The sequence below is a fragment of the Solenopsis invicta genome, chromosome 10 (assembly GCF_016802725.1).
Source record: "Solenopsis invicta isolate M01_SB chromosome 10, UNIL_Sinv_3.0, whole genome shotgun sequence".
Lineage (NCBI taxonomy): Eukaryota > Metazoa > Arthropoda > Insecta > Hymenoptera > Formicidae > Solenopsis > Solenopsis invicta.
In genome coordinates this window covers 8,584,848-8,611,316 of record NC_052673.1, presented here as the reverse complement: position 1 = coordinate 8,611,316, position 26,469 = coordinate 8,584,848, and the positions used below count along the sequence as shown (strand labels likewise).

General features: G+C 33.1%; 3 protein-coding genes across 3 annotated transcripts; all 3 read left to right on the top strand.

Moving 5' to 3' along the window:
* The first annotated feature begins 1,957 nt into the window (after positions 1 to 1,957).
* On the top strand, positions 1,958 to 6,013 carry LOC105197309. Its single transcript, XM_026136466.2, has 3 exons — positions 1,958 to 2,051; positions 2,703 to 2,747; positions 5,222 to 6,013. The coding sequence occupies exons 1-3, from the start codon at positions 2,040 to 2,042 to the stop codon at positions 5,429 to 5,431; spliced, it is 267 nt and encodes an 88-aa protein (XP_025992251.1). The 5' UTR covers positions 1,958 to 2,039; the 3' UTR covers positions 5,432 to 6,013.
* Positions 6,014 to 8,033: 2,020 nt separating this feature from the next.
* LOC105197294 lies at positions 8,034 to 10,070 on the top strand. The gene is made up of 3 exons (XM_011163591.3): positions 8,034 to 8,110; positions 8,541 to 8,576; positions 9,206 to 10,070. Exons 1-3 carry the CDS (start codon positions 8,099 to 8,101, stop codon positions 9,425 to 9,427), a joined length of 270 nt encoding a protein of 89 aa, XP_011161893.1. The 5' UTR covers positions 8,034 to 8,098; the 3' UTR covers positions 9,428 to 10,070.
* An 830-nt stretch (positions 10,071 to 10,900) lies between these two features.
* Positions 10,901 to 25,442, top strand: LOC105197293 (endothelin-converting enzyme homolog). The gene is given in 18 exon segments (XM_011163589.3): positions 10,901 to 16,557; positions 16,560 to 16,712; positions 18,004 to 18,073; positions 18,160 to 18,257; positions 19,362 to 19,415; positions 19,564 to 19,621; positions 19,921 to 20,117; positions 20,296 to 20,536; positions 20,674 to 20,926; positions 21,103 to 21,379; positions 21,561 to 21,716; positions 21,862 to 22,097; positions 22,324 to 22,433; positions 22,520 to 22,578; positions 22,737 to 22,785; positions 23,236 to 23,422; positions 23,788 to 23,964; positions 24,803 to 25,442. Coding segments are annotated over 18 exon segments (2,643 nt in total). The 5' UTR covers positions 10,901 to 16,463; the 3' UTR covers positions 24,977 to 25,442.
* The last annotated feature ends 1,027 nt before the right edge of the window (positions 25,443 to 26,469 follow it).

Here is a 26,469-nt window from a genome sequence, read left to right as displayed (position 1 = left end):
CCTAAAAGATTGCCTCACTCGTTAAATTACATATATTGTCTGATTAACCTATCGGGAGCAATAATAATTCTGAAAAGGCCTATTGTTAGTTGTACGTGCACCAATTTTTCAGCGTAACAGCGATTTCAACACGAGTCTAGTGAAACGAATGACTAGAACAGAAGAAAAAGATCGCACGGTGTTCCATGCGCGCTGCGAGTTAAGCGTCGATTAAAGAAACACGCGCAGATTTCGCTATTGCAGAATTAATATACATAATATAGAACGTAACTATACATATATCATCAGTTAATTAAGCTCGAGCCTCGAGTGAAGAAACGATGGATTTCGCCGTGGTGAAATTAATTATGCTGCATGTTGAACGGAATTGTACTCGGTATAAATTAATTAAACGCAGATCGAGGAGGATTTTACACTGCGGTAAATAGAGGAAGACTTATTTATGGTTTCTCGTGAAGAAAACGATGAAACAAAATGGCTTGTCGCGTCCTTTGTTGTCGCAATGAGAAATTGATTTTCCTTTCCATTTTCTGGATATATTGTTCGCACGTCTTTTCCAGAATATATAGACAATTGCGATTGTAATTGCAACAATAGACAGCAACCGAGCCTACGCTGACGTTTCACATTATGAAAATCCATTGTTCCCTAGTTGCCCGTCAAATTCGCGTTAATTGAGGCGCAGTTAAGGCAAAGCTGCTTTAAACGCCATTTCCCGCCGTGAGGTCTGCGAAGAAAAAAACAGACGATAGCCATATCTTCTGCGCTTCGGGGGATTATAACGTAATTGCGCGCTGTTACGTGAGCCGTGTATTTTATTTTGAGGTAATTACAGCGAGATATCGCGCGGAAAGATAGGGTCAATTGTTGTTTTACGGTTGCACGATACGTCTTTTACGCAAGTCGCGCAAAGAGGAAAGAAAAAGCCAGCCCAAACGTTTCTCATAAACTTGTCTCTCCGCATTTTCCTAGAGTGTGTGTTACATCCTAATCGGCCAACACCATCAACGCGCGCGTTACGCCCAGCGCACCTGCGATACGCGAACTCCTTTGCGAACGTTACGTGCTGGGTTAGTAACCGCTGCGATCTAACATCGCACCGTGATCAATACATCACGGCCGTGATCTGTGGATCCGGCATGATAGATCTTGGACGAGATGTCTGAAATCAGCGGTGCTTATGATTATGATGAATATGATTGTGAATATGATGTGGTGCCGTTTGTCAAAGTTGTGCAATTCGTTCGTAACCTGTTCTGAGAGTAGACAGAAGTCTATTGTTAGAAGAAACGTAGTAGAAGATAAGTTTATTACGATTATGGGCAATATTCACGCTGTAACGCGCGACAAACTAATTCAGTAGCAATAGCTGTAGGTTTTCTAATTACGCACGAAGGAGACTTTCTAGTTGCTTCAATAAAAATGCTTTCTTTTTTTAACTTTGGACATGTTTTTAAGAATATTATAAAGTGGAGTCACGCGGTGTTTACGTATTCCAGTTCTACTTTCCTTTAGCTTTATACGTGTATATCTATTTGCCCATGCAATATTGTGAAACGCAATAATTCAGTTTTATGTAAATGTACTTTTCCACTTAATCTTACGAAATAATTTCTTAAAATATTTTTATTATAGGTTCTGCAAATTGTTGACAAATCTAATAGCCAAACACTAATATGCCGTTCGAGCGACCTGCTTTCAAACGAATCAGATTAACGATATGCGGATTTCATTTGGAGCGTTCTTTTTCGATGGTCCACGAGCCTTGAACATCTTTATAAGTGTCGTCCTGGTACCGGAAGCCAAGCGCGATCATAGTCGAGTGGCAGCAAGCTCCCAATAAGGGATACGAAAGGGTCGCGCTATTGGTGAAAGGGGTCCGCATCCGAAGCAGTGCAATCGTCGCCGGTGCCCCCGCCTCATCCCCTGAGCCCCCCTGGGCCCGTGGGCAGGGCTCCGCTATAAAAGCATACTGCGTCGCCCCTCGAACACGTAGTGTTTCCCCGCGTAGCGCACAAGAAAAACTGTCATCACACACCATGAAGTTCTTCGTAAGTTTCTCCTCGCGATACATAACGCGAGGAAGTAAAAGTTAATCGTTGTGGGCCTGAGAATAATTGCCCTTGCGACTGATCGTGGGGATTTTGTTATGCGGTGTTGCACGAGTTCTGCATTTGCCTTTACATTTCCGTTATATTTGTTTTGTATTATATACATGTTACAATTATTTTATTTTTAAATTGTAAAATTGTAATTTAGATATCTCAATGCATTAATGTTTAGAAATTAAATATAAAAGATATTAGTTTGTGATTTATATATAGTACATAAAAACATAAATTCTAAATGATATATATAATTTATAATTTCAAATATAAATTGGTTATTCAGTTCTTACGTACATATTAATTTAAGTTCTTAATAACTGTTTAATTGCATATTTTAATTTACAATATGGAAAGATGTAATATCGTGTGACAATATTTTTATTATATAAAAAGAAAACGTTCTTCATCTTTTATGATGTTTATAATAGTGCGTTTTTGATATTAAAAATAAAATTACAAATAAACATGTTTATTTATTTATTTTTTTGTTTTTTTTGCGATTTTTACTGCATCGTGACAGAAAAATTAAATATATTATACTATTATACATTATTGTATTATATTGCACTGCATTATATTGTTGTATAATTGCAGATTGTTTTGTTCGCCATTGTGGCTGCCGTCAGCGCTGGATACGAGGCAAGTACTTCATAATCATCATTTAAAGAAGCTCATTTATTTACCTAAATCTTACAATTTATATTATTATTTTTCTTTGAATGTGTTAACGCCAATAAATACTCTTATTATAACACAATAAAAACCATCTGTCAACGTTTCTACTACTTCTCCAGATTTCACTTTTGTGATTAATCAAACTTTAATTGTTCTATTCTTATTATTAATTTCTAGTAACTCTCGATGATTCTTTCTTCTTAAATAACTAAACATTTCTCATTACTCCAGTGATATTCGGGCGACTCGAGTCTCAACGAGGAGACAAATGTGTTAACAAGATATCCGTCTGTATGATCATCATTTCTTAATCAGCTATTTTTCTTAATCAGCCAGAGGAAAATACAGGTTGTTTTAACCTTCTGTTTGCAAATTAATCTTTCAAAAGTAAGTCGTTCATCAAGCATGACTGATGTTTCATCTAACTTTTTATACTCGACAAGAACTTGAACTTCTTATGTTTCTCTGTAAGTTCTTTTTAATATACTGATCTCAATAAATTTATACAATAAATTACTTCTTATGTCTATCCAGTAACAAATTCTTCCTCAATCTTTCTCTCGTCTTCGTGAATGTTTCTACATCGGCTGTTATTCTCATTCTACTCTTCGCAATTCTCTTGGTCTGTGATATAACTCTTCATTTCTCAAAACACCATCGCTGATTGATCAACGTCATGGGGACCACGAAGGCTTGTTCTATTTCCTTTCCGTCGACCGAGTAACTATGGACGTACTCGGCGGGAAAGTAACTTCACGTAACACTCGTGTTATCGAGGCGACTGATTCCGATCATATGAAAAAGACTGTTTGACGCATCTCAGATCGCGCAGCCATGGGTGTCTCCTGTGGTGCACGCTTCTCCAGTGGTGCATGCCGCCCCGGTGGTGCACGCGCCCCAGCCCTGGGTTGCGCCCGCGCCTAAATACATCAAGGTCGCTGCTCCCGTATCGCACGCCAAGGTAATGGTGGTAGAAAACTGTCATCGAGAGATCGATTCCACGTTATATCAGGTGATAGACATTTAATCGCCTCTGTGGCTTTGGCAGGATCCCAAACAAGCCGTCTAGATAATTTATTGCGTGATGAAGGTAATGTGTTAAGGTAGAGCGGAGAGAGCGGGGAGAGCGTTAAAATAAATACGACTATGATAAGGACGGTAGAGAAATATTACCAAAATATTCTCGAGACATTTAACGTTTGACATAGGATCAAGTAAATAAAATATATTTTTTTGTGAATTTGACAAGACGGATTGAAATAATGATCAAGTCGGTTAAATATTAAATACGGTTTCTATTTCGCGACAGAAGATGAAAAATATTTACTATAGGCAATGAGATATTAATATTATACATTAATATTATACCTTTCACGAGTATGGCTTGCGCTACCTAAGACGATAGTACCATAATTACGTAATTACACAACGACGAATAATATCAGTTTTCGAAAAATTTCAAACGAGAGACCGAGCAGAAACTGCCATTTCGTGTCGTTGATTGCGCCTTCTCTTCCGTTTAATGACCGGTCGATTTCTAATGTTACATTACTCTACTAGATCTGATCGGTAGTTACGTGTCTCTCTTACTTTACGCTGTAGCCGAACCGGCAACGGAATGGGTGTCCACGATGGTTAGCTAATTGGATTTCCTATTTAATCGGAGATCTGTAAAGAGACCGTGACGAAACCGGCTCAATTGCACCGAAATAATCGGTGCAATTCGTTTACGTAACGCTTGTTCCGCCTCGAAGTCCCTGTTGCATAATTAATGATAAGCAGCTCGGATTACGTTTGTTCTGTTCGTGTTCACAACTGCTCAGGAATCTGGTCGTAATATTAAAATTGACATTTTATTGAGGAAAAAAGTAGTTTCTATTATAAAGTTTATAGAAATTTTTTAAAATTATTATTTTTATCTCTTATTATAATCACACAACAAAAAACAAATGCAGTACACATAAATATAATTTTTTGAGTTTTGCTTCTACACAAGTTTCTTAAAAGTAAATTGATCGTTAATAACTAATTCTAATAATAAAATGTAATTTGATATTTTATTGACACTCATTTCTTTAATAAATTTTTATTAAATGATATCGTTAAATCGCTTTCAATCGATTGTAATATGTGTTGTTCTGCCAAATAATAATGAAAGTATTATTTTTCTAATCAATATTTCTTATGGTGGTTTATTTCGTTCTCATTTGTTACAAAATTGATAGAATACTCTTACATTATTTATTGTACATATGTAATACCATTATAAAACATACATTTTTATTTTTAACTTTATTTAATGTACATTTCACATTATTATTATTCGTTTTTGTTTCACTCAATTGCGTAACTATCCTTACACTTACACGAATCTTTAGAAAGTATGTTTAATACTGATTTTAGGCGCAATATTAATGCTACTTTATTATCACTTGCAGCAAGTATACCACGCGCATTACATCCCCCAGCAGCCCGCCATTCCGCCCCCACATCCGGGTCCCCTGCATATCAAGGGAAACGACCATGTGACCAGAATACATTATGACGCTCCTCATGTCGGCTCTCCACATCTCGTTGGCGTCGAGCATTACGTACCCGCCCCGGAACCCGCGATCAGCGTTGTGAAGGCGCACGGACACGGCTGGTAAAAAGGACCCCGTCTAACGATGCCCCCTGACTAAATCCATTGGTCCAGAGTGGTCCATACCGAAACGGCAGTCATTTCGAGTATTATCAATCATAACGATGACAGCAGACAACTTCGTCGACGGTACATCTGGTTTCTCGCATAAATAATTCCAATTGAAGATGAGCAAATACACGGCCAAGGAACATCTGATCAATCGTCAAAATCAGCATCTCCGGGACATTTTTTTGAGAAGAGACGTAAAATCGTGGACCACTCGCGGATCGCAGACCAGGCAGCCAAACTCAAGAATAAAAAAATACATTCGTCTTGATTTTACCTTAAAGCTACATATGACACGCCTTACACAATACACATGGACACGAACACCTGTCTTTTTCTGTTCCTGCGTCTTCCCCCCAACACCGAAATTCTCGTGCGGCAATTGTGATATTGAAGAAGACATCACAACATCAGAGAGAGCGTTTCCCCTTTTCCCCCATTTTTCGGACCCAATCCCAATTTTTCTTCACTGTCCGCAGCAACACTTTTATTTATTTTCTAATAAAAGTTGATTTGTGTACGTCTTGTGATAAACCAGGAATTACGTTGTCGTTTTTTATTCGATCACCCAATACAACCCGTTCTTCTTTTCCCTGTCCTTCACCATTTTTTTTTCTTATTTTTGCTTACATTTACATTCATTTTTTTCGTCGATTTTTTAAATTTATTTTCTCTTTCTTTATCTTTTACTCTTGAAAGGAGTAATAACGATTAGTTGCGATAGCGCGCTTGGAAGAAATAAATTCCAGAATGGTTACGTGTAGAACGTGTGCAAAATAAATTGTGCAATATATTATTAATTGAGTACACATGCTACACTGTTCTACAGTTTTCCTCTCAACTTTTTCCAAGCTATATTCTCAAAGTCTGAAAGATCAGTCAAGTGTAACGGGGTACAGACACTTGTTTACAAGTCAACATGCTGTGACTTGAAGCTGCTTTTAAAAGTTTGTGAAAGTTTGACTATACTGCTCTGTAAACTAGGGCATTTTGCAAACAGAATAAATTATCATTCAAATCAATTGATTACCATTCAATTAAAGTATTAATAAAAAATTTGATATAACAGCAAAGCAAACATTTAATGAGCTCATTTAAATCTGTTTTAACGATAGATAGAGCATAGATAGATAGACTGTTGTTTTATTTATAATAATGTAATTGCTATTATAAAATGAGTTAATTTGATATTAATCTCAATATATATTTCAATGCATATGTACATTTTGTAACAAATGTACGAAAATAGGAACAATTTTACGTCGTAAGTTGTCAGTAATAAAAGTCTAGAACATATCGTATCTTGTTTCTCGATATTCATTCTCGATTCTCTTACATTGTAAATAATTATTTCATAATAATATTATTTTATTAATTAATAATTTACATTATTAATTATACACATAAATGTTACTTGAATAGAATTCGAAGATGAAAATATAACTACAGTTAAAGCATTATTATTAAAATAGTAATAAAAACTAGTAAAGTTTATATATTTTAACCTTTTTCCCACTATCCTCCTCGATATTATATGTCCGGCCGATTTTGATTCGTACAAGTTTTTTGATTATTTTGTTTATTAAATTATATACTGTAGTTAGTATTTTCTAAAATAAAATTTCAACACTTGTTCAAGAAAGCTGAAAGTATGTTCCTAAATTTTCAGAGACTTTTTGAATTATTTTAAATGGATAAGAAAATCAATAGATTCGCGATACTCAGGATGGAAGGAATAAGGCATGGTTTTGAGCATAGTATCGTAAGGGTTAATATTTATATGTATTTAAAGTTTATGTTATAATCACATAATAAAATCTATACTAATATAATAAACGATATTAACAATATAATTTTATGAAATATACATAAAAATAATAATACAAAAAGTAATGATACAAATGATAAGGCATCCTTAAGGATATTCTTTCTCTTATAAAATTTTACTAAAATTAGATAAAAAATAAATAAATTTTGTAACTAGAATCATACACACATACATACCGATTAAAATTAACGTAGAACTTAACGTGGAATTAATTTAAAAATTAAACTATGCGTGCGTAAATAAATAACTCACAGTCTTAATCATCGCAGATCAATTTTTCTACACAATCTTACTTTGTAATTCCTTAAAGATAAAAATCACAACGATTGCGTGAATTGTGTCGATTTAATTATTGTAATTTAGCATCGCGATTTAACATTCCGTTCTGCATTTAAATGACGCATATTTTATTTCACATTCACATTCGCACACACTTATCGATTACTGCAACGAATCAGATTAATAGAACAATGGCGCCTCTCTTGGATGGTCCACATCTCATGATCTTCAGCATTGGAATGAGCATCGAGGGTGTTACCATCATTGATATCGAAAATATCGGAAGCGTGACAGGGCGTGACGTCGCGGTTGGGCGGGCACCTAACAAGGGGGCCCGAAAGGGTGTCGGTCGCGTGGTTAGTGAAAGGGGTCCGTGTAACGTGCAACGTTGTGCCCCCGCCTGCTGCCCTGAGAGTGGGTCTGGGACTTGGGCAGGGACCTGCTATAAAAGCATACCGCGTCGCCCCTTGAAGACATAGTGTTTGCTCGCATAACACGCAAGAAAAACCATCGCTCGCCATGAAGTTCTTCGTAAGTTTTTCCCTTCACCCGACTTTGCCACGTCGATTTATCACTTTTATTTTTCTTTTATATGCTCTTATTTGCATGTAAAATTGCATATATTTCTATATTAAACTTTGCACATATTTAATTACTTGAATTAAATAATTTTATCTTATTTAATGTATTTAAAAAATTTTTTATTAATTTTTTATTTATTAATATTTATAACATTGCTCTTATACGTTCTATCTTTTATCTTGCTTCTACTCTTTTTGACTTTTATTTGTTCAGTTTCTGTACCTCTCTTTTTCTTTCTATTTATTCATTTTTTTCATTACATTAATGTGAACGTCAATCTTTTTTTTACTAGAACTCCTACTGCAAAATCTAAAATTCTAAATATATTTTTATTATTACACTAAATGACATTGTATAGAATGATATTCCTTTGTTGCAGGTTGTTCTGTTTGCCCTCGTGGCGGCCGCTAGTGCTGTAAGTATTTCACAATTAGTTACAATAACTATGTATTCCATAATTTTTCCATCATATCTAGAATTCTTACGATTAACTTTCTGCTTAAGTTGTAAATGCCGTTTATAAATTACAAATTGCATATTAGTAATAAATATTAATAAAAAATGTATTATAGAACGTGCACAATTACATACCATAATTATTCAGCATTTAGTCATATAATATAAGAATTTTTAATCAAATAATTAAATATAATATTAATTATTAATTAAAATTAGTAGAAATATAATTAAGATCAAAGTAACAGCTGGACAGTAATCAATATCTAATTATTGGTTTATCATTTGATTTTCTACTTAATTGAATCCATTATCTCCATGTCGAAACACAGCCGCAATTGATTCAAATTGATCACGCTTGTTTATGCAATTTCTGTCCCGAAGTTCCCATTGCAGTTACTCAAGCGCATTCTAAACTCCCTCGCAATTACTCGCGATTTCGTAGTGGGGGAATATACGTTCTCTGGAGAAATCATGATTTTTCCGAGGTTATTAGATTTTCCGACCGTTTCCAACTACGTAACAAACATTCGGACAAATAAGATTAGATATTTTAGTAATTAATGAAACTCTTGGTTTAATGTTCAGGGATATCACGCGGAGCATATCCATGTCGCTGGCAACCCCCCCATTCCAGCTGTCAAGGCCGCCCCGCTCGCCCTCCACGGTAACGACCACACCACCCGCATCCACTACTCTGGAGGAAAAGTAGGGCATCCGCATTTGGTGGGTGTTGAGGTTTTCAAACCGGCGCCGAATTACGAGCCCAGCTGGGAAAATGTGGCCGTCCACGGACACGGCTGGCATTAGATTCCCTCACCTGAGCCAGCAGACCCGCTGGTCCGGAGTGGTCCATGCCGAACGCGTCATCCTGAGGCTGATATGAGGCAGCGAATCACCACGATTGGTGTATCACACAACGTGCGAAGTCTCTGCCAAGAGCTTCCTTCCTTTGACCCTTCGGCAAGGCGTTTCGATTCTGTGCGATCGCTCGCCCAGGGTCGTGGATGTCCGGCTCCGAGGATCGAGAATCATCGATTCGAGGATCGAGGATCACGGAATACCGTTGCGAAATTACAATATATTGGCAGATCTGGAAAAGGACTGCTTCAGGATAGCCGCCATGTCTTGGGCCACTCCCAAGGACCGTTCCCAGAAAGACCAGGCAATCAGACTTGAAAAAAAAGCCACCCTCGTCACTCCCTCATTTTTCTTTTTCGTTTTACCTTGACGCTACATATGACACGCATCGTACGAACATCGACGAACAATCAGATCCTTTCGTGCTCCCATTGCTCCATCTCATTTCGTCAACATCGGAATTCTTCTGTGCGGCATATTGAAGAAGAGACCACAACATCATAAACGCGGCCTGTCCCCACTATTCGTCTTCCGGCAGCAACACTTTTATTTATTTTATAATAAAAGTCGATTTTTACGTCTTGTGATAAAATGCGTCGTTTGCTTTATTCGATCTCACCCCGAGTGCATATCGTTCGTAATTGCAACACGTTGCAATTACGTCATGAAAGTTATTTAACTAGATCATATATAAGATTAGACTAAATAGACAAAATGCGACAGATGCATAATAAAAGAAAGAGAAAAAGATACGAATAATTTTAAGGTAAAACGAGAGCTAGAGTAATCAAAGTAGATAAAAGGATAGATATTTAAAGCAAAGCTGTATTAGTTGAAATAAAGCTGAAACAAATTCGCAGTTTGTTTTGACGTTTACTGAAGTTTATTGCATTGGAAATTCATTGAGACTAGCTAATGGCGCAGTGCGTATCAAGTCAATCATGCAAAACAGCTCGGATAGCGGGTTTGTTAGGCTCTCAAATAACGGCCGGTCAAACAATACGTCAATTTTGTGTAGTTAACTTCATTAATATTGCTACTCGACCGTATTTCACGGTCTCGATTACGTAATTTGATCGCACAAACCGATATTAGCTTAACGTAGTGTTTTGGCGCACTTTGTTGAATAAACCGACCATTAGCGTACATATTCAATGAGTAAAAACGGTATTAACATATCTAATTTATCTAATCGTATAGTCTTAGGAATTTCTTCTTTACGAAGAAAAAAACAGAAACGATTTTTATTAAAAGGGTTTACCACTCCTCCGTTACGTCATCTATTCCGATCGATCTGCATATTTGTCAGATTCCACTGTCCATTTCGCGGGGAAGGTTCTTCTTGTAGGAACTTTATACCAACGCCACGACTGCGAATCAATCTAACGTCGCCGAGCAACGGATAGTCCAAACAGAGTCACCCTAAAGCCGGCTGCTATTCCTTTCGTCGCGCGGCGATTCGTGTCGTGCATCCGATGCCGCGATGCAAATCTCGCATGTTTTTCGTCACGTACATAATTAATCGGCTTGATTATGGAATTTGTCGCAATCGCGCCTCGCCGCCGTTCCTCATCAGCTGACAGGGAGACATTCGCTCACGAGGACTCAAGAAACGGTATCGACGGCACCACAAATGACGTCTGTCATCGTTTTGTCGACACGAGCTCGCTACGTCGAGATAGTTCAACAAAATTTCCGCATGTGATTCGCTTTATTTATGTATATCACATATCAATTTTAAAGTTTATTCAGACCCTTTGAAATGTTCACGTTTGAAAATAGCAGTTTTTAACTATGTGAAAATTTAGGTACTTTGAAATTCTTTATGCTGTATCTGTAATCTTATTGCACAGATTTTAATGAATTCTTTTTGAACCACTGGTTGCCATGTGGCAAAAATATTCGTAAAAATCTCTGCTGATAAGCGCGCTTCTCTCAAAATGACAAAGCCTCTTTGGGAAACGTTTGTCGATGAGATAATATATTTGGCGCGTGGTAATTATTAATAATTACAATTAATTGCAATTAATTTTAAGCTCCTTATAATCGTGTATAAAATTTTTATGAATTTTATTCAATTTTTTAAATATTAGACTAAAACATAATGAAGCAATTTTATTTCTCTATTTTAATTAATAATTAGAATATCTGCTTTCTATCTATATCTTTATTATTATTACTATTTACTCTAATAATTAAGATTTTTTATATGACAATATATTCTTACTTCCTACAGCTTTCAAATTATGATTATTCAATTATCTGATCATTATTTCTAAATTATTAATACATATCTATGTCTTTTTTTCTTGCTTAGACATATTTATTAATGATTTTGAGGTTTCGCTGAAAAAAACAAAGCCACCGGCAAAACATGCCGGCGAATTCAGCCGCTTTATTAATCTCGTTAAGTTCTTAGAATCGCTTGCGGTCTCACCGCGAGATTTCAGCATCACGTAGATGCTTTTCTATCGAGTTTTACGACTGTCTTTACGGTCCGTTCGTTTTCATTCGGAAAATACTCTGGGCGCCGCGCCGTTTGCTTAAAGGCAAACGATTGCGCAACAGGAAAGAAGGAATTATATTATACATACCTCGGCGAAACTGTTCTACGGAAAAAGGGACACGATATTCGACCGTGCGATCGTTTTACCGATTGTACGTTCTTGTTTGCGCGACGACCGTTTTGCTCTATTTCTACCCCATTCGCTAAATATTATGCAATTATTTCGACTCGTAATCATGCGAGCGTATATGCTAGCAGCAGCGCGTTACGTTCTCGTGAACACTCTCATGAGGATTCTCAAATATACTCGCGAGAGAAAGTAAAAAGCAGCTGTGAGCACGTTATTAAGATTTGTAAATAAAGGAGGATTAAATTAAAAGAAAAATTGTATTAAACTGAATGAATTTTTAAATTTACTTAATTTTATCGAAAGTATTTAATCAATAATGACATGTTATTAATGGCATTTAATTGAAATTTAATTGATCCATTATTTTTAAAACTGAATTTTGTTTTAAAGTTCATTCTTCTTAAGCCAGAGTTCAAAATATAAATTGGAAAATTATAATCTTAACAATGTAATCTCTAATAACGTAATGTGTAAGCCAGATAAGTCGCAGTGATGCGAAATTAAAATAGATATGACGATATACCATTAAAAATTCTTACGTTCTCCAATTAATTTTCTGAAATGGCACGGGTTATTTATATCAAAGTGAACGTTATCGCGGAGAGTCGAGAGAGTGTCGGAGAGTCCACATTGCCCACCCACTCATAATTACACATACTGCACGTCGTTCAGGAATTATTAATTTTTCTCTCCGGGACTCGAGAATGCAAAATGTCAGCCAATCTGTGTAACGAATAACGCATGGAAACAGACGTTTTTCTTCATAAACCATCGCCGCGAGCTCGGCTCGCAGCGGTGCGTAGCCGACTGGCAAATGTACAATTACGACTGCTGCAGCAGTCAGGTGCATTGCGAATTATTGCTTGCGACAAGCTTTTTCTGCATACGGATAGGCAGTTGTTTCCTCGCGCTGCAATGACAGCGTAAAAAGAGAATCGTTGTGGCCCCAAAATGCGATCACGCGAGGTATATTATCTATTGCGATCGCGAAGTCACCTATTTGTCGCAATCTGTTCTTTTTTTATTCTACATTGCTTTATCAAACCTGCTTTACTGTCGGCCTCCTTTTACTAATTTTCTGTCTAACTCTTTACAATATATTCTACTACAATATATTCTAATCTCATTCGGATTTTACTAAATATGTTTTATTTGTTACATCTCCATGTTAATTTTTTATTTAACAATTTAAAAAAAATTTTTTTTATATCTGTATATTATGATAATATCAGATAGTTTTATGTTAACTGACAATTTTATTAATTGTAATTAAAAGAAGATTAAATTAAAAGAAAAATTATATTATTAAACTGAATAAATTTTTAAATATATATTTATTTAATCTTATTGAAGGTATTTAATTACATAATATTAATGGCTAAAATAATCCCATACGTTTATTAACCATTTTAATTCTATTAATATTTTCTTTCGCTACTGCCAAATCTTTCTCTTTTTTCGTAATCGATGGGAAGAGAAAACGGTGAAAACGAGTAAATTCCAGAATACGCGAAACCGCTAAACTGTCTACATTACTAAATCGTGTAGATTAATTTGTACGCGTTATATGTGTTTAGATATTCAGCTGATAACCATCAAAAACGTCTCGCGTTCAAACCGGTTGCCAGAAAATATTGCGTATCGACGATTTCGATCGAGCCTCCCGTTCGATCGTTAATGATCACGCCTCCAAGTCGAGAAATAATCATTCGAGCGTATAGTTTGCCAGTACTCAAGCATGACACCGGCACCTATATAATAATTTACATACGCGGGCATTTAATTAGGTTCCCAGTCGCGCCCCCAGTCTGCCAGTAGCACATATCTCACGACGATAAATCTTGATTATTCCCCCGACAAATGTATCTTTCGGTCAACCGAAGGAACTATTAATGTTCTAGTCTCTCAATGGCAGTTAGATTAGAATCTTGTTCGAATTACATGGCAACCGGGATGCATTCAGCATGACACTTTATCATGACGAATTGCGATGTGCATTGAATCTCTAGCGAATAGAACGCCATATGGAGATTTAAAATATGTCAAACTTCAATCTTAATTATCAAACTTAAAGAATTAAAAGACTGTTTATTCAGCTCTCGTTATTAGATTTCACTTCTCTTTCTTTCCGATTTTTAATTAGAAATCGTCAATTAAATCACGAGTATTTTCCCAGGCTCTCTTTCGCTTCCTTTCTTTCAAGAACAAGAAATATTTGCGATATTTCTAACGTAGCAAAGGATTGTCCGTTTTTTTAACCGATTCGTCTTCGTTCGCGAGGCGGTTATCGATTGTAACGTCATACGCCGTGTCTCCGTCATCTCGAAGGCATAATAATTCTATACGAATAAGCAGGAGCACCACTCGAAATAAATTTCCTTTCTATTGACCGCTTACCAAGGAACTGGAGCAACTTCCCCAATAACGGGAGCACGTTCGCGAATACGCGATCACACGCTATCTATCCGATAGGTTGCATGAATAATGAATGCAGCGTGCGGTGCATTACGTAGCACGCGTTGTTGCATACTTTCTCTCTTCGTAATAAACGTTTTTCCGTGATAAAACGTGTTTCTTCGGACACCGCCCGCTGCACGTGCGCTATACATACAGCAATCTTGACACGTCCTGTCAGTTTGATATGCAATATATCTTAACCACGATATTGAGATGACAGCTTTATGTAATGATGAACAATCATCAGTGACTGTTATTAATTATCTGTTGGTCCCTTCTGACTACTCCTATATAATTCTACGCAATTCTATTTTCATCTAATAGTTATATTTAAGTAATAATTATTTAATCATAAATTAATGTAGAGCAGTGATATTGTACGTAACATAGTTAACATAATCACATTTAAAGCATTTCAATAATTTTATTTTGAACAAAAAAATTAATCGAGTCCTAATTTATTAATTTTTAAAATTATTATTGTGTTTTAAAATTTTGTTATTTAAATTCTTGTCCTGTGTAATACAAATATAATTGAATTCATGCTTATTATATTATTTTTATCTAACAGGATAAAAAAATAATAACAATACGATAATGTGGTCAATGTTCTTTGTTAAATTTCTTCTAGTAATAATATTACATCTCATAAGAACATAATATGTCTGTAAACATAATAATTCCAAAGAAGATACTCTCCTTTTGCTTATCTTTATATTTGGCGCATGGTTACTTTAGAACATTGTTCTTGAGTCAGACTAGAAAGTACAATGGAACTTATATGCAGCTAGAAGTTCGCTACGGAAGTAAAATTACACAAACGTTTAATGTACTTCGTAACTACCTCGAGGAAGCGCTTTTACGCAAACGGAGCTTCCTAATAGCGTATCTATAGCTCGCAGATAGGACTTGTGCCAATTCTGTCGTAATAATATCGTAATAATAAAATTGCTAATTGTTTCGTTTAATCCAATCGCTACGTAGAAATTCAAACGACTGCATAAGATAAAGTGATTCGAAAGGAAACTACAATGCTTACGGTCATTTCTTATTATTCTCACTATTCATATCTAGTGAACATCTGCATTGTTTTAATACAGAAATTTAATACATATAAATAAAATTTATAATAAATTTAGTATAAAGAATATTATTTAAATAGGATTTTATGGAACAATCTAAATTAAGTACAAGTTTTATAACAATGTTGTGCTTGAAATTTTTTTATTGGTTATTATACTTTATTTTACAACTACTATTCTATAGTCGTGTTCCTTTAATAGCATATAGGCAAATGCCATTCACGAGACAGGTCGTGCACGATTTCTATTCTAATTCATGACGCAGGCATAAATGGGAAAGCACAGAGAACAAACGTAAATAACAATACTCATTGATTTACGATTAGTCAACGTTGAGCTCCAGATGAATTAAGCTTTCAAAAGGAAAACGACGATCGGCCGCATAGTTCAAAATACAAGCTATACCTCGTTGAGAACAAACATTATTTTTGCAAATTGTAGGGGTAATATTTTCTTAACATTTTCATAGCGGAAAACTGTCATTGTACTTTGCATATGCATAAATATTCCTAGCGTACTTTTAATTACTTTTACCTCGAGTAATAAAAATGATGCAATTATTCAATTTTCAAAAGATGCGGTCGCGACTCGCGCCAAGTGACACGATTTAGAAGTTACAAGAATAAAAACGTAGAAAAATGAATAGATATAAACAATGTTTATGATTTTGCATAAATTTAGATTTACAGTAAAGGAAATCTCTATTTCATACCGTCTTTACATTTAATAGAGTTTTTCCAAGTTTTATCATCGATACGTGCATGAACTATCATACTCGATGGTATCAAGAGGGTTGAAGGCTCGCCGTCGATGGTGGCTGGAAGATACCGGGTGTCATCCATTTCTCGCAGGCGCGTTACGTGTGGGTGTTATCGCGGATGGCCGGATGGGAAAATTGACGTTCGGTCGCCGTTGTTATTGGTTCGACGACGAGGTACGAGAACCACTGGGAAAATGTGAACGTATGGACACCCGACGTTGTCTGTCCGACTCGACTCGGTGTTCAGTGTCGTCAGTTCGATCCGGTCAGTGGGCCATTCAGCATGAACAACGAGCGCAGTAAGTTATATTTTTATCCGCCAGCCTGTCTACATGACTTTTCTTTTCCGGTGCACTGTGTATATGTATATAACCTGGTAATGTCCCCGTTGCCGGTGATATTTTACTAAAGTTAAAGTCAAGAAAGGTTTCTACAGTTCTCATATTACGAGCCTGTTATTCTTGTTCTACGAGCTACAATTGCGGACACTATACTAACTGACGTAATAATAATGGAAATAATATAATAATTGTATAAATGTTTGACCGCAATAAAATTACATGATAGTTTCTTAAGTGTTAACAATGTTTTTTTGCCTGTTTGAAGCATACTCTTAAATGTTTCTTATAAACAAATAGAATAAGTGTTTGTTGTTTTAGAAGAAAAAAATGGAAAAAGCAAAATGTAAAAAGTTGCATAAAAAATAAGTTGTCATATTAATTTAGTTATTTTATAGATTAAAAAATTTGTCTTGGCTTTATTGTTAATGATAAAAGCATTATTTATTAAAGATGCTTAAATTATAATAATCGTATAAAAAATTTTATTATACTTATAATATTAAAATTATATAAAAAATTATGTATATACATATGAAGAGATTGAGTCTTTTATTTGAAATATTTTAAGCCAATTAGGAGAGATATTAACAAAAATTAATTATTGATTTTAATATAATTAGAACAATTTTTATCTTTTATTATCTTTTTATATAACGTAAAGATGACCTTATTTTAATCGTGCGATAACAAAACCAGGCTAGGTAAAGATAAAAACTTACATTAATGTATGTGGATCGCACGATAGTTACGTTATTTAAAGAAACAATAAAATGCGCAATATTATTTTTTTATATAATAGTTTCATCTAATAAATAAAAAATACATATGTGTGTATGATACGTATGTATATTTATAATGAAGATAATTGAATTCTGCAAATTTTTTATTTTATTTCTAAATGTACACATTATTTATCGTCAAAATATTTCTTTTTAAAGAAATATATATAATTAAGTAAACTAAAAAATATTTAAAATAATAAATATATATACAAGTTTGTTACTTTTTTATAAATAAAGTTTTATAAAAAATGTTTTTTTCCATACTTCTTAATTTTTTTTTATAAATTAATATTATTATACATCTATATTAGTTACAAAATAATATGTAAATATATGTTTTAAACAAAATGTAACTTTTTGAATACGCAAATCTGTATAAAATAATTACTGTTTGGAATAATATCATAATTAGTTTTGAAATGGTAGATAAGTTATTAATTATTTTTAAATGTTCTCTATGTTTTCAGAGGATAATGGGTCCGTTTACTCGGTCGGAAGCCAGAATCATTTGGTACCTATAAGATCCAGGAAAACTTTGTAAGGAAGCAAGATTGATAATTTTCTAATTTTGTTGCAAGCAATTTAGTCTGAGTTTTCCCTAATCCTATTTGTTACCTTTGTAGCTTCAAGAAACGGACTAAGATTTCTAATTTGTTGGTGATAATTCTTTACTTCCTGGTGGGTTCCTTGTCCATAGCAGTTGTGGTGCTTACGGTACTTTGTAAGTATCTCTTGTAACGTATCTTATTTATCGTAGATCGAATTTTACTTAAAATATATTATGTATCAAGTTATTAAAAAAATTTGTTATTTATATTTGTAATTTTTTAACAAATGGAATATAAATATTGCTTTCATTGTGCAATGTATCTTCGTAGTAAGAAAATAATGCACTAAAACGTTAGAATCAGAGTAGAAACATTTAAAATTTGTTAAATGTCATCGCATTTGTTATTTTATATCTTATTACTGTATCTAAGTCCTTCATAACTTGTTCAATTAAAATTATAGTTGGTATAACTCTTAATAGCAGGTATGAGAACCGGAAATAGTTTTTATTCAGAAAAAAATGACTTAACTCTAACGATATGGTATATTCTCTTTACTTCCTAGCAATTACATATCCTTGACAAATTATTAGGAAACCATTTAGCTTTTAGTATCTTCGATCGCCATTGACATTGTGTGAATATTTTAGCGAACATGACTATGGATCGTGTAGCGTACAACACGTGTATTAGCTCAGAGAATAACTTTTATTGCGTGTTTATCGTTGTTATTACGCACAATCTGTAGCTTCACACGTGGCGATTTCTACAATTAATTTATACATGGAAAGAACGGTTTTGCTAAAGTAACTAAAAATTTGGTTGAATACAGATCTGAAAATAATTATGTTGCATTCTCAAACTAAATTGCTAGAATATCAAAATGTTTTGCAGCACTGCTGGAACATCCATCACAATTATTTTAATGATCCAATCAAATTATTTTTAGATCTGTATGCAACTAAATTTAAATACTTTATCAAAATGTTTCGTTGTGTATTCTAAACGAAGTAATCCATAGAATTATCTTGTGATACATTTTAATTACTAGTAGTTTCTTCAAGATAAAAATATTGGAATACTTTTAATTATAGAATAATTAAATAAATATTAAACTATATTTAAATTATGCTAAAATAATATATCAAAACTAAATATTAAAATTATATATTTTGATTGAAATATGTAAAAAATTCTAACGTACAAAAATATTTATGCAAAGAAAATAACAAATAAAAGCACTTAATTAGATAAAAATATAATATGTGTTGTTCTAGATGCGTGTAACAGTATGGTGAAAACATGTGAGAGCGAGGATTGCGTGCGAATAGGTAAGTGGTATGCAGTTATACTAACGGGGTGATTATATATATATACTCGTAGTTACTATTTACAAGGATACATCGCGCAAAATGATAAAAAAAATAAATGTATGGTATTAAATGTCCTGGAAACAATTATTCTTCTTTGTCTACTTAGCGGCTAGTTTGAAGGAATCTATGAATATGTCTGTAGATCCTTGCGACGATTTTTATCAGTGAGTAGATGCTGTTGTTATTTATAGAACGTGTGACATTACGAGAAATTATATCATATGCGGAATTCTTCTATCACTCTGCGAATCTATTATTTCTATGTTACGCAAATACTGCACTTGCGTGTTTCACTTTCACTCGCTTGTGTCACAAATTAATGTTCGTCGAAGAGTATAGTAATTAATTCCGGGATCTTATTATTATTGTTGCTGTTATAATTGTTATTGTTGTTGTTATTAGTTTAAACTGTTGTAATATATTTGTGATTTTTAAGGCATACAGAATTTCTTTTTTTCCTTAGATATGCGTGCGGTAGATGGTCAGAAGAGCATCCTATTCCGGATCACTCCCTGACGAACTCCTGGTTTCACGAGCGGAGCAATCGCTTAACTAGGAAAATCAGAGATTTGCTAAAAGCGGAAGTCAATATGTCTGCCAATGAAGTACCTTGGGCAGTGATGCAGGCCAAGACTCTGTTCACCAGCTGCATGGACGTGTGTACGTTGCTGTTTTTGTATAATTAGGTAGATGTCGGAGTAGCAATTGCTATAAACAGAGATATATTAATTATAACATAACGTGTTATATGTACAAGTAACAATTAGTCATAGTATATGTAAAATTAACACAATCATCTTTTAATTTTGTATATTTCTTATAAGAAGATAAATTTCAGATACCATAAATGAACTCAATTTGTCTCCACTGTTTGATCTGTTGGAGTTATTAAATTTACCTGTACTTCCTGAAAGAACCGCCATTACAACTACTAATTACGTTGAACATCTGGCCAGGGTAAAGAGAATTTTGAACATCGACATATTTTTTGGCTTCGCAGTCGGAGTTAATCCAAGGAACAAGAGCGAAAATGTAATCTACTTCCACCTTCCGGATCATTCCAGTCCTTTCCCCACTATGTATGTACACTTTTATACTATAATTTAAAATCCTTATTTTTAAAGGTTTTTTTGTAAATGTTGTATTTTTTTGGTAAATTATTTAATGTTATAATTTATATACATATATGTCAATAAATGTTTTATTATAACAATAGTGAGAATAAAGAATTGGAGAAGCGATTGCGAACTATCAGATCGCGATCGCGAAAATTAGACGATTTAGATAACGAAACCATGTCGGACAAGAACGAAGATGCTGAGCTTACTTTCATGACTGACGTTATTAAACAAATTATTAGTAATGGCACTAGTAATGAATGCACCTCGGAAGATGAATTTATGATATTTGAAGAAACAGTAGAAGACTTTGTCATAATGCTTTACAATATTAGCAAACTTCTCCATTACGTAAGTACCTTCTAGGTGAATAACTTTTATATAAATTTATATTTATTTCAATAACAAAAGATAAAATCTATCTTTAACATTTTTCATCATATCTGCATCTAAAATTTTTTTTTATAAATATTAAATGTTAAGTAATACTTTATATTCAATTAAAAGAATAAGGATTCATCTTGCAGGTAACTCATGTAGATCGAAATCAGAGTATTTCTGTAGAAAATTTGATAGATAGTGATTATATGATGGTAGATGATCTACAAAAGTTGACGGACGAGTATGTAATGGAAATAAATTCATCTGTTACGCCTAAACCGATTTGGCGACCTTTCATCGAATCCCTTTTTGAGGGAATCGTTGAATTGGATCTTGATAAGAAGGATAAACTTCTCATTGGCAATTTGGATTATTTAAAAAATGTTGCGTTGATGCTTACTTTGTTCGAGGAAGAATACTTGGGTACGTATGTATGCTTGATTTACTACCTGTTAATTAATGTAAATTTAAATTATGTTAAATTATTAATTTTGTTAAATTAAAAATTATTAATTAATTAAATTATTTTTGTTATTGATACATAAATTTGACGTCCGGTTTTCAAAAAAATTTTTCTAAAATCCGATATTTAATTTTGATTCAGTAAACTATATTTGGTGGACCGTTGTGGAAACTGTGGTGCCCCATTCTACCAGTAAGCTCAGGACCATTTGGAACGATTACGTATACAAGTTATTAAAAGTGGAAGGAAGCGAATCATTATCATTGAACTGTGCGTCAATGGCCAATGAATTAATGGGTATGTACAATGATTTTATTTGAAACAATCTTTGTTGTATTAAAAATTTATTGGTATCTATTTTTTTCCGTTATTTACGTTTAATGGGTACATCTTTGTAATTTATTTAGAATATTTTCAATTAATAGTATCTGTCGACTTCTAGGAATGGCGGTATCATGGTTGATCGTAGATCCGATGTTTCATAATAACGAAGGCAACAATGTACGAGAAATGTTAGACGACATAAAAGAGGCATTTGCTTCGCTTGTCATGAAAACAGATTGGATGGATCAATCGACGAAGACGGCGACACTCGAAAAGAACCAGAAAATGCTCTCCGAAATTGGATTCCCTACATGGCTTTTCAACGAGAAGAAGCTCAATAACTATTATAAAGGTGTAAGTCGCATGAAAAATTAACGTACTTAATTATAAACTAATTTTTTGCAATAATAAAAGAAATCTATGTTTCGTTGGAAATATTTTACACATTTAAATAAGATTCCCATTTGATCATAATTTTAATTATACCTACATTTAATTATTTTATTTACCTTATTTTACGTAACAAACTCAATATTGGCAACATTTTTATTTTGCATAATATTGATCTATTCATTTTTAGATCAATCTGTCGGAAACGACTTACCTAGAGAACATGATACAAATCGTTCATTTAGAAGCGATCACCACGTGGGCGAGCCTCCACAGGATAAATGCGTATAATGGGTCACAGTAAGTAAAAAGTTTTGATAACTATCGTCAATAAAAATCAGTGCTGAGGTTTTTTCTTCATGCTTTGTTTTATTATGGATGATCAGCTGGGCAACTGATCCTACTGATGTAAATGCGTTCCACACCTTTCATCTTAATCATATAAGTACGTAATAAGTTAATCCTTTATCATAAAGCATGGGTCAGCATAGATATGTTACCCTAATAATAATCTGTAGTTGAGAAAGATTGAGCTTTCCTGATTGTTATATCTATGTTACATTAACTACATATAATCCATTCTTTCACTATTCACGCATGCAGCCATACCTGCTGGAATTCTCCAATTCCCATTTTATGAATTGGGTCTTGAGTAAGAATAAAAATAATTTATCATTATTTTTATATATAAAAAAATAATACCAAAATAAAAATAAAAATATACGAAAAAGACGGTTTTGCTGAAATATCTAAAAATTTAGTTAGATTTTAAAAAGAGTCTGCATACAGATTTGAAAATAATTTTTGCTAGCTGTTAGTTTAATATAATTATGTCAAAATAATTCCGTAGGACGCTCAAGTTAATTGCTGAGTATCAAAACTTTGTCCAGAGTATTGTTTATCGTGCTTGAAAATTATTCAGTATTATTATGGTTCAACAAAATTATTTTTTAGATCTGTATTAAGTAAAATTTTAGATATTTCAGTAAAATTGTTCTCTTTGCATAAAAAGTGATCAATAAAAAACATTGATTTTTTATGAGGTTTACATTACATAATAAAAAAGATAAAAATAATTAAGTTTTTTTTTAAATAATTGCAGGGCCTTAAATTATGGTGCTATCGGTACGGTGCTTGGACATGAATTAACTCATGGATTTGACAATAACGGTCGGCATTACGATGGTGATGGAAATATCCGACAATGGTGGACCAATGACACAATTTCAGAGTACTCAAATAAAACCCAGTGCTTTATAGACCACTATAATACTTATTACGAAAATGAGGTGATTATATCGAGTAACGTGTTTACAAAGCATTTAATGTTTAAAATTTAATTCTATAAAACTTGATTTTAGAAGAATTTGAAAAAAAATAATAAAATAGAAAAATTAATTCTAATATTTTTAAGTGTTTTATTTAACTTTTATTTTAACGTTAGTCAAAATGTAATATCTATTATTATATTTTATTAGAGTGTATTTTTTTAATATTTAATAGCGACTAAGACTATATGTCGTCCTGTTGTAAGTTATATTTTAATTTTATGTAAAAATTATTTTTTATTCAATTATTTTTTATTTAATTGAATTTAAATTTACGGAGTTAAATGACCGAGCATATCTATGAGTTAATAATATGTCTTGAATAGGTCGATGATTTTATCGACGGTGAACTGACCTTGGGTGAGAACATCGCTGATAATGGTGGCCTTCGTGAGGCCATTGTCGCTTACCAGAGATGGAAGACCCGACACGGTCAGGAGCCACTACTTCCGGGATTCACAAATTTTACGCACGAGCAGTTATTTTTTCTTTCTTACGCGCACGTAAGTCAACAGTCCAGAAATATTAGATATAATAGATCAAATCACCCCCATATTTAGACATTCAAATAAAAATTTTTCTGTTTTACATGGTTTTCGTTCGTTCAAATGTAACGTGAAAATACCGCTAAAATACTTAGCAAAATAAAACAGTCAAGAATTGAATAAAAAAACATTTTGGCTAATAACAAATAATCAAATTAAATATTTGTGGATGATACATTAATTTTTATATTTTTATCAATTTAAATTTTTTTGGAAAACAAATTATTTTTAAATCTGACGAAAAAATTTATGATAATATATTTTTTTTTCCTAAATAATAAAAAGGGAATTTGTGTTTTAGACATTCCCGGATTATCTGATTTATATTTAAATTATTAGATAATCGTAAATTTTTAAATTGCAAAATTATTTAGATAATAAAGTAATTTATAGTACTGGGTTGTTGCTTCTTTTTATTTGCCAATGTAAAAGAATTAAATGGAAACGCTTTGTTAAAAGGATGATTTTCATTTAAATAACGTCTCAATCATAGAGATAAATCAAAATTGAAGACAACGAGTTACAATTAGATTCAATCTAATAGCAATACGTTATAAGTGATATTTAGTATCTTTGACCAGCGAGCTTATTAATTTCGCTCCTTTAATCCGTTTGTCTGTATTAAGACTTCTTGTATAAACAATTATGTGATACGTAACATAAAATGCGTTTCTATTTAGTTACTTATCTTCTCTTCATTAAATTTTAAATTTCTCGTAAATTAAATCTTTAAATTACTTTTAATGTAGTTTGCATTATAAAAATAAATATTAATTAGATTGTTTCACTGCTTTAGTTATGGTGCGAATTAAATACTCCTACATATCTGAAATGGACACTGGCAGATACTCATTGTCCCGGTCACGTGAGACTTCAAGCTTCATTGAAAAATTCCGAAGAGTTTAGTACCGCGTGGAATTGTCCCGTAGATTCGAACATGAACCCGTCGGAAAAGTGTCATGTGTGGTAAACAGCTGTGTCTTCGACAGATAAAAAACAATATATGTTTGTTATTTAATTGTTGATTAATCAAATATTTAACATTTTGTGATATGGAGCCAGTGAAGCTTACGTGCACAACAATAATAATTCATTATTAATTTAAAAAAATTAATTTTTTATTTTGTGAGATTTATTTCAAATTAAAAATAATGCAAAGGCAATGTGTAATAATACTCATATCTATAAGAGCTCTGTCTCTCTTGCTCTTTACTTTGAATTTATATCAACAAAGATTTATATTGGATTTATGGAGTTTTGTGCATGAGCTGCGATCACTTTAATTATTGTTGTCCGTTTGTTGTACGGCATGTAATGAATTGCTTCTATGTAATTTCTATAAGATCATTTGCACGTTGGAGACTCATCCACGAAAAATCAAAGAGTGGTCCAATATTGTTTGTAATAAAAGAGTTTTATTTACGTACAAAAAATAATCTCTAATTCCTATAATCTTTCTGATCTTTTCGATTTTTAATTTTCTAAATGGCATTTTTAATTTTGTAGTCCGATTAGTAATAAGATAAAAAATTATATTAGTAGTAATTCCGATTAGTAGTAAGATAAAAAATTATACTATCACAGTATATAATACATTTAAAAAATTTTATTTCCTTTAATTTCTCCATTGTTATTTTATATTGTTCTACTTATTTATATTTGTTGCCGATAAGACAAAATATTGAAGAAGATTGATGATGTAGTTTATTTGTTTTATTATAACACAGTTCTAAATTGAACAAGATTAAGTAACATCATGTATTATTAAAATTGAAATTAATATTAACCCTTCTTCCCCCCCGCCCCTAAAAAACTGTAAAGAAATTATTGCGAAAAATATCACCTCAGCCAGAGTTCGAACCTGGGACCTCTTAAATTTTTGGTACGGGTGTCTTAGCCAACTCGATCACTGGGGCTGTGATGATATTTTTAGCAATAATCGATTATGAGTTAGAACACTTTCTAAGGCAGCGTGACTTATAAAGTAGAGAAATATGTTGACCGTTACTGTATCAATACAAATTGAACAAGAATGCCTTTTCATAGTTGATTATTGCGAGAAATATCATTACAGCCTCAGTGATCGAGTTGGCTAAGACACCCGTACGGGAGATTCGAAAGGTCTCAGGTTCGAACTCTGGCTGAAGTGATATTTTTCGCAATAATTTCTTTACAGTTTTTTAGGGGGGGGGGGAGATGTTAATATTAATTTCAATTTTAATAATACGTGATATTACTTAATCTTGTTCAATTTAGAACTATGTTATGACTGAAAATTAATTCGGCACACAGTTCATTGAATTTGAAGAAAGTATATAAAATCACACAAACAATATAAGCACGAAGATCTAGCTGTCGACTGTAGAAGGCATTCTTGTTCAATTTGTATTGATACAATAACGGTCAAAATATTTCTCTACTTTAAAAATGTAAATGTTTGTTTGTTGAAAATTTTAAATCTCC

What these genes read in the sequence shown, in the direction of transcription:
- LOC105197309 (XM_026136466.2), top strand. An exon ending in CCGTCAGCGCTGGATACGAG is followed by an intron (nt 2,748 to 5,221) that starts GCAAGTACTTCA and finishes TATCACTTGCAG; the next exon opens with CAAGTATACCACGCGCATTA.
- LOC105197294 (XM_011163591.3), top strand. An exon ending in TCGTGGCGGCCGCTAGTGCT is followed by an intron (nt 8,577 to 9,205) that starts GTAAGTATTTCA and finishes TTTAATGTTCAG; the next exon opens with GGATATCACGCGGAGCATAT.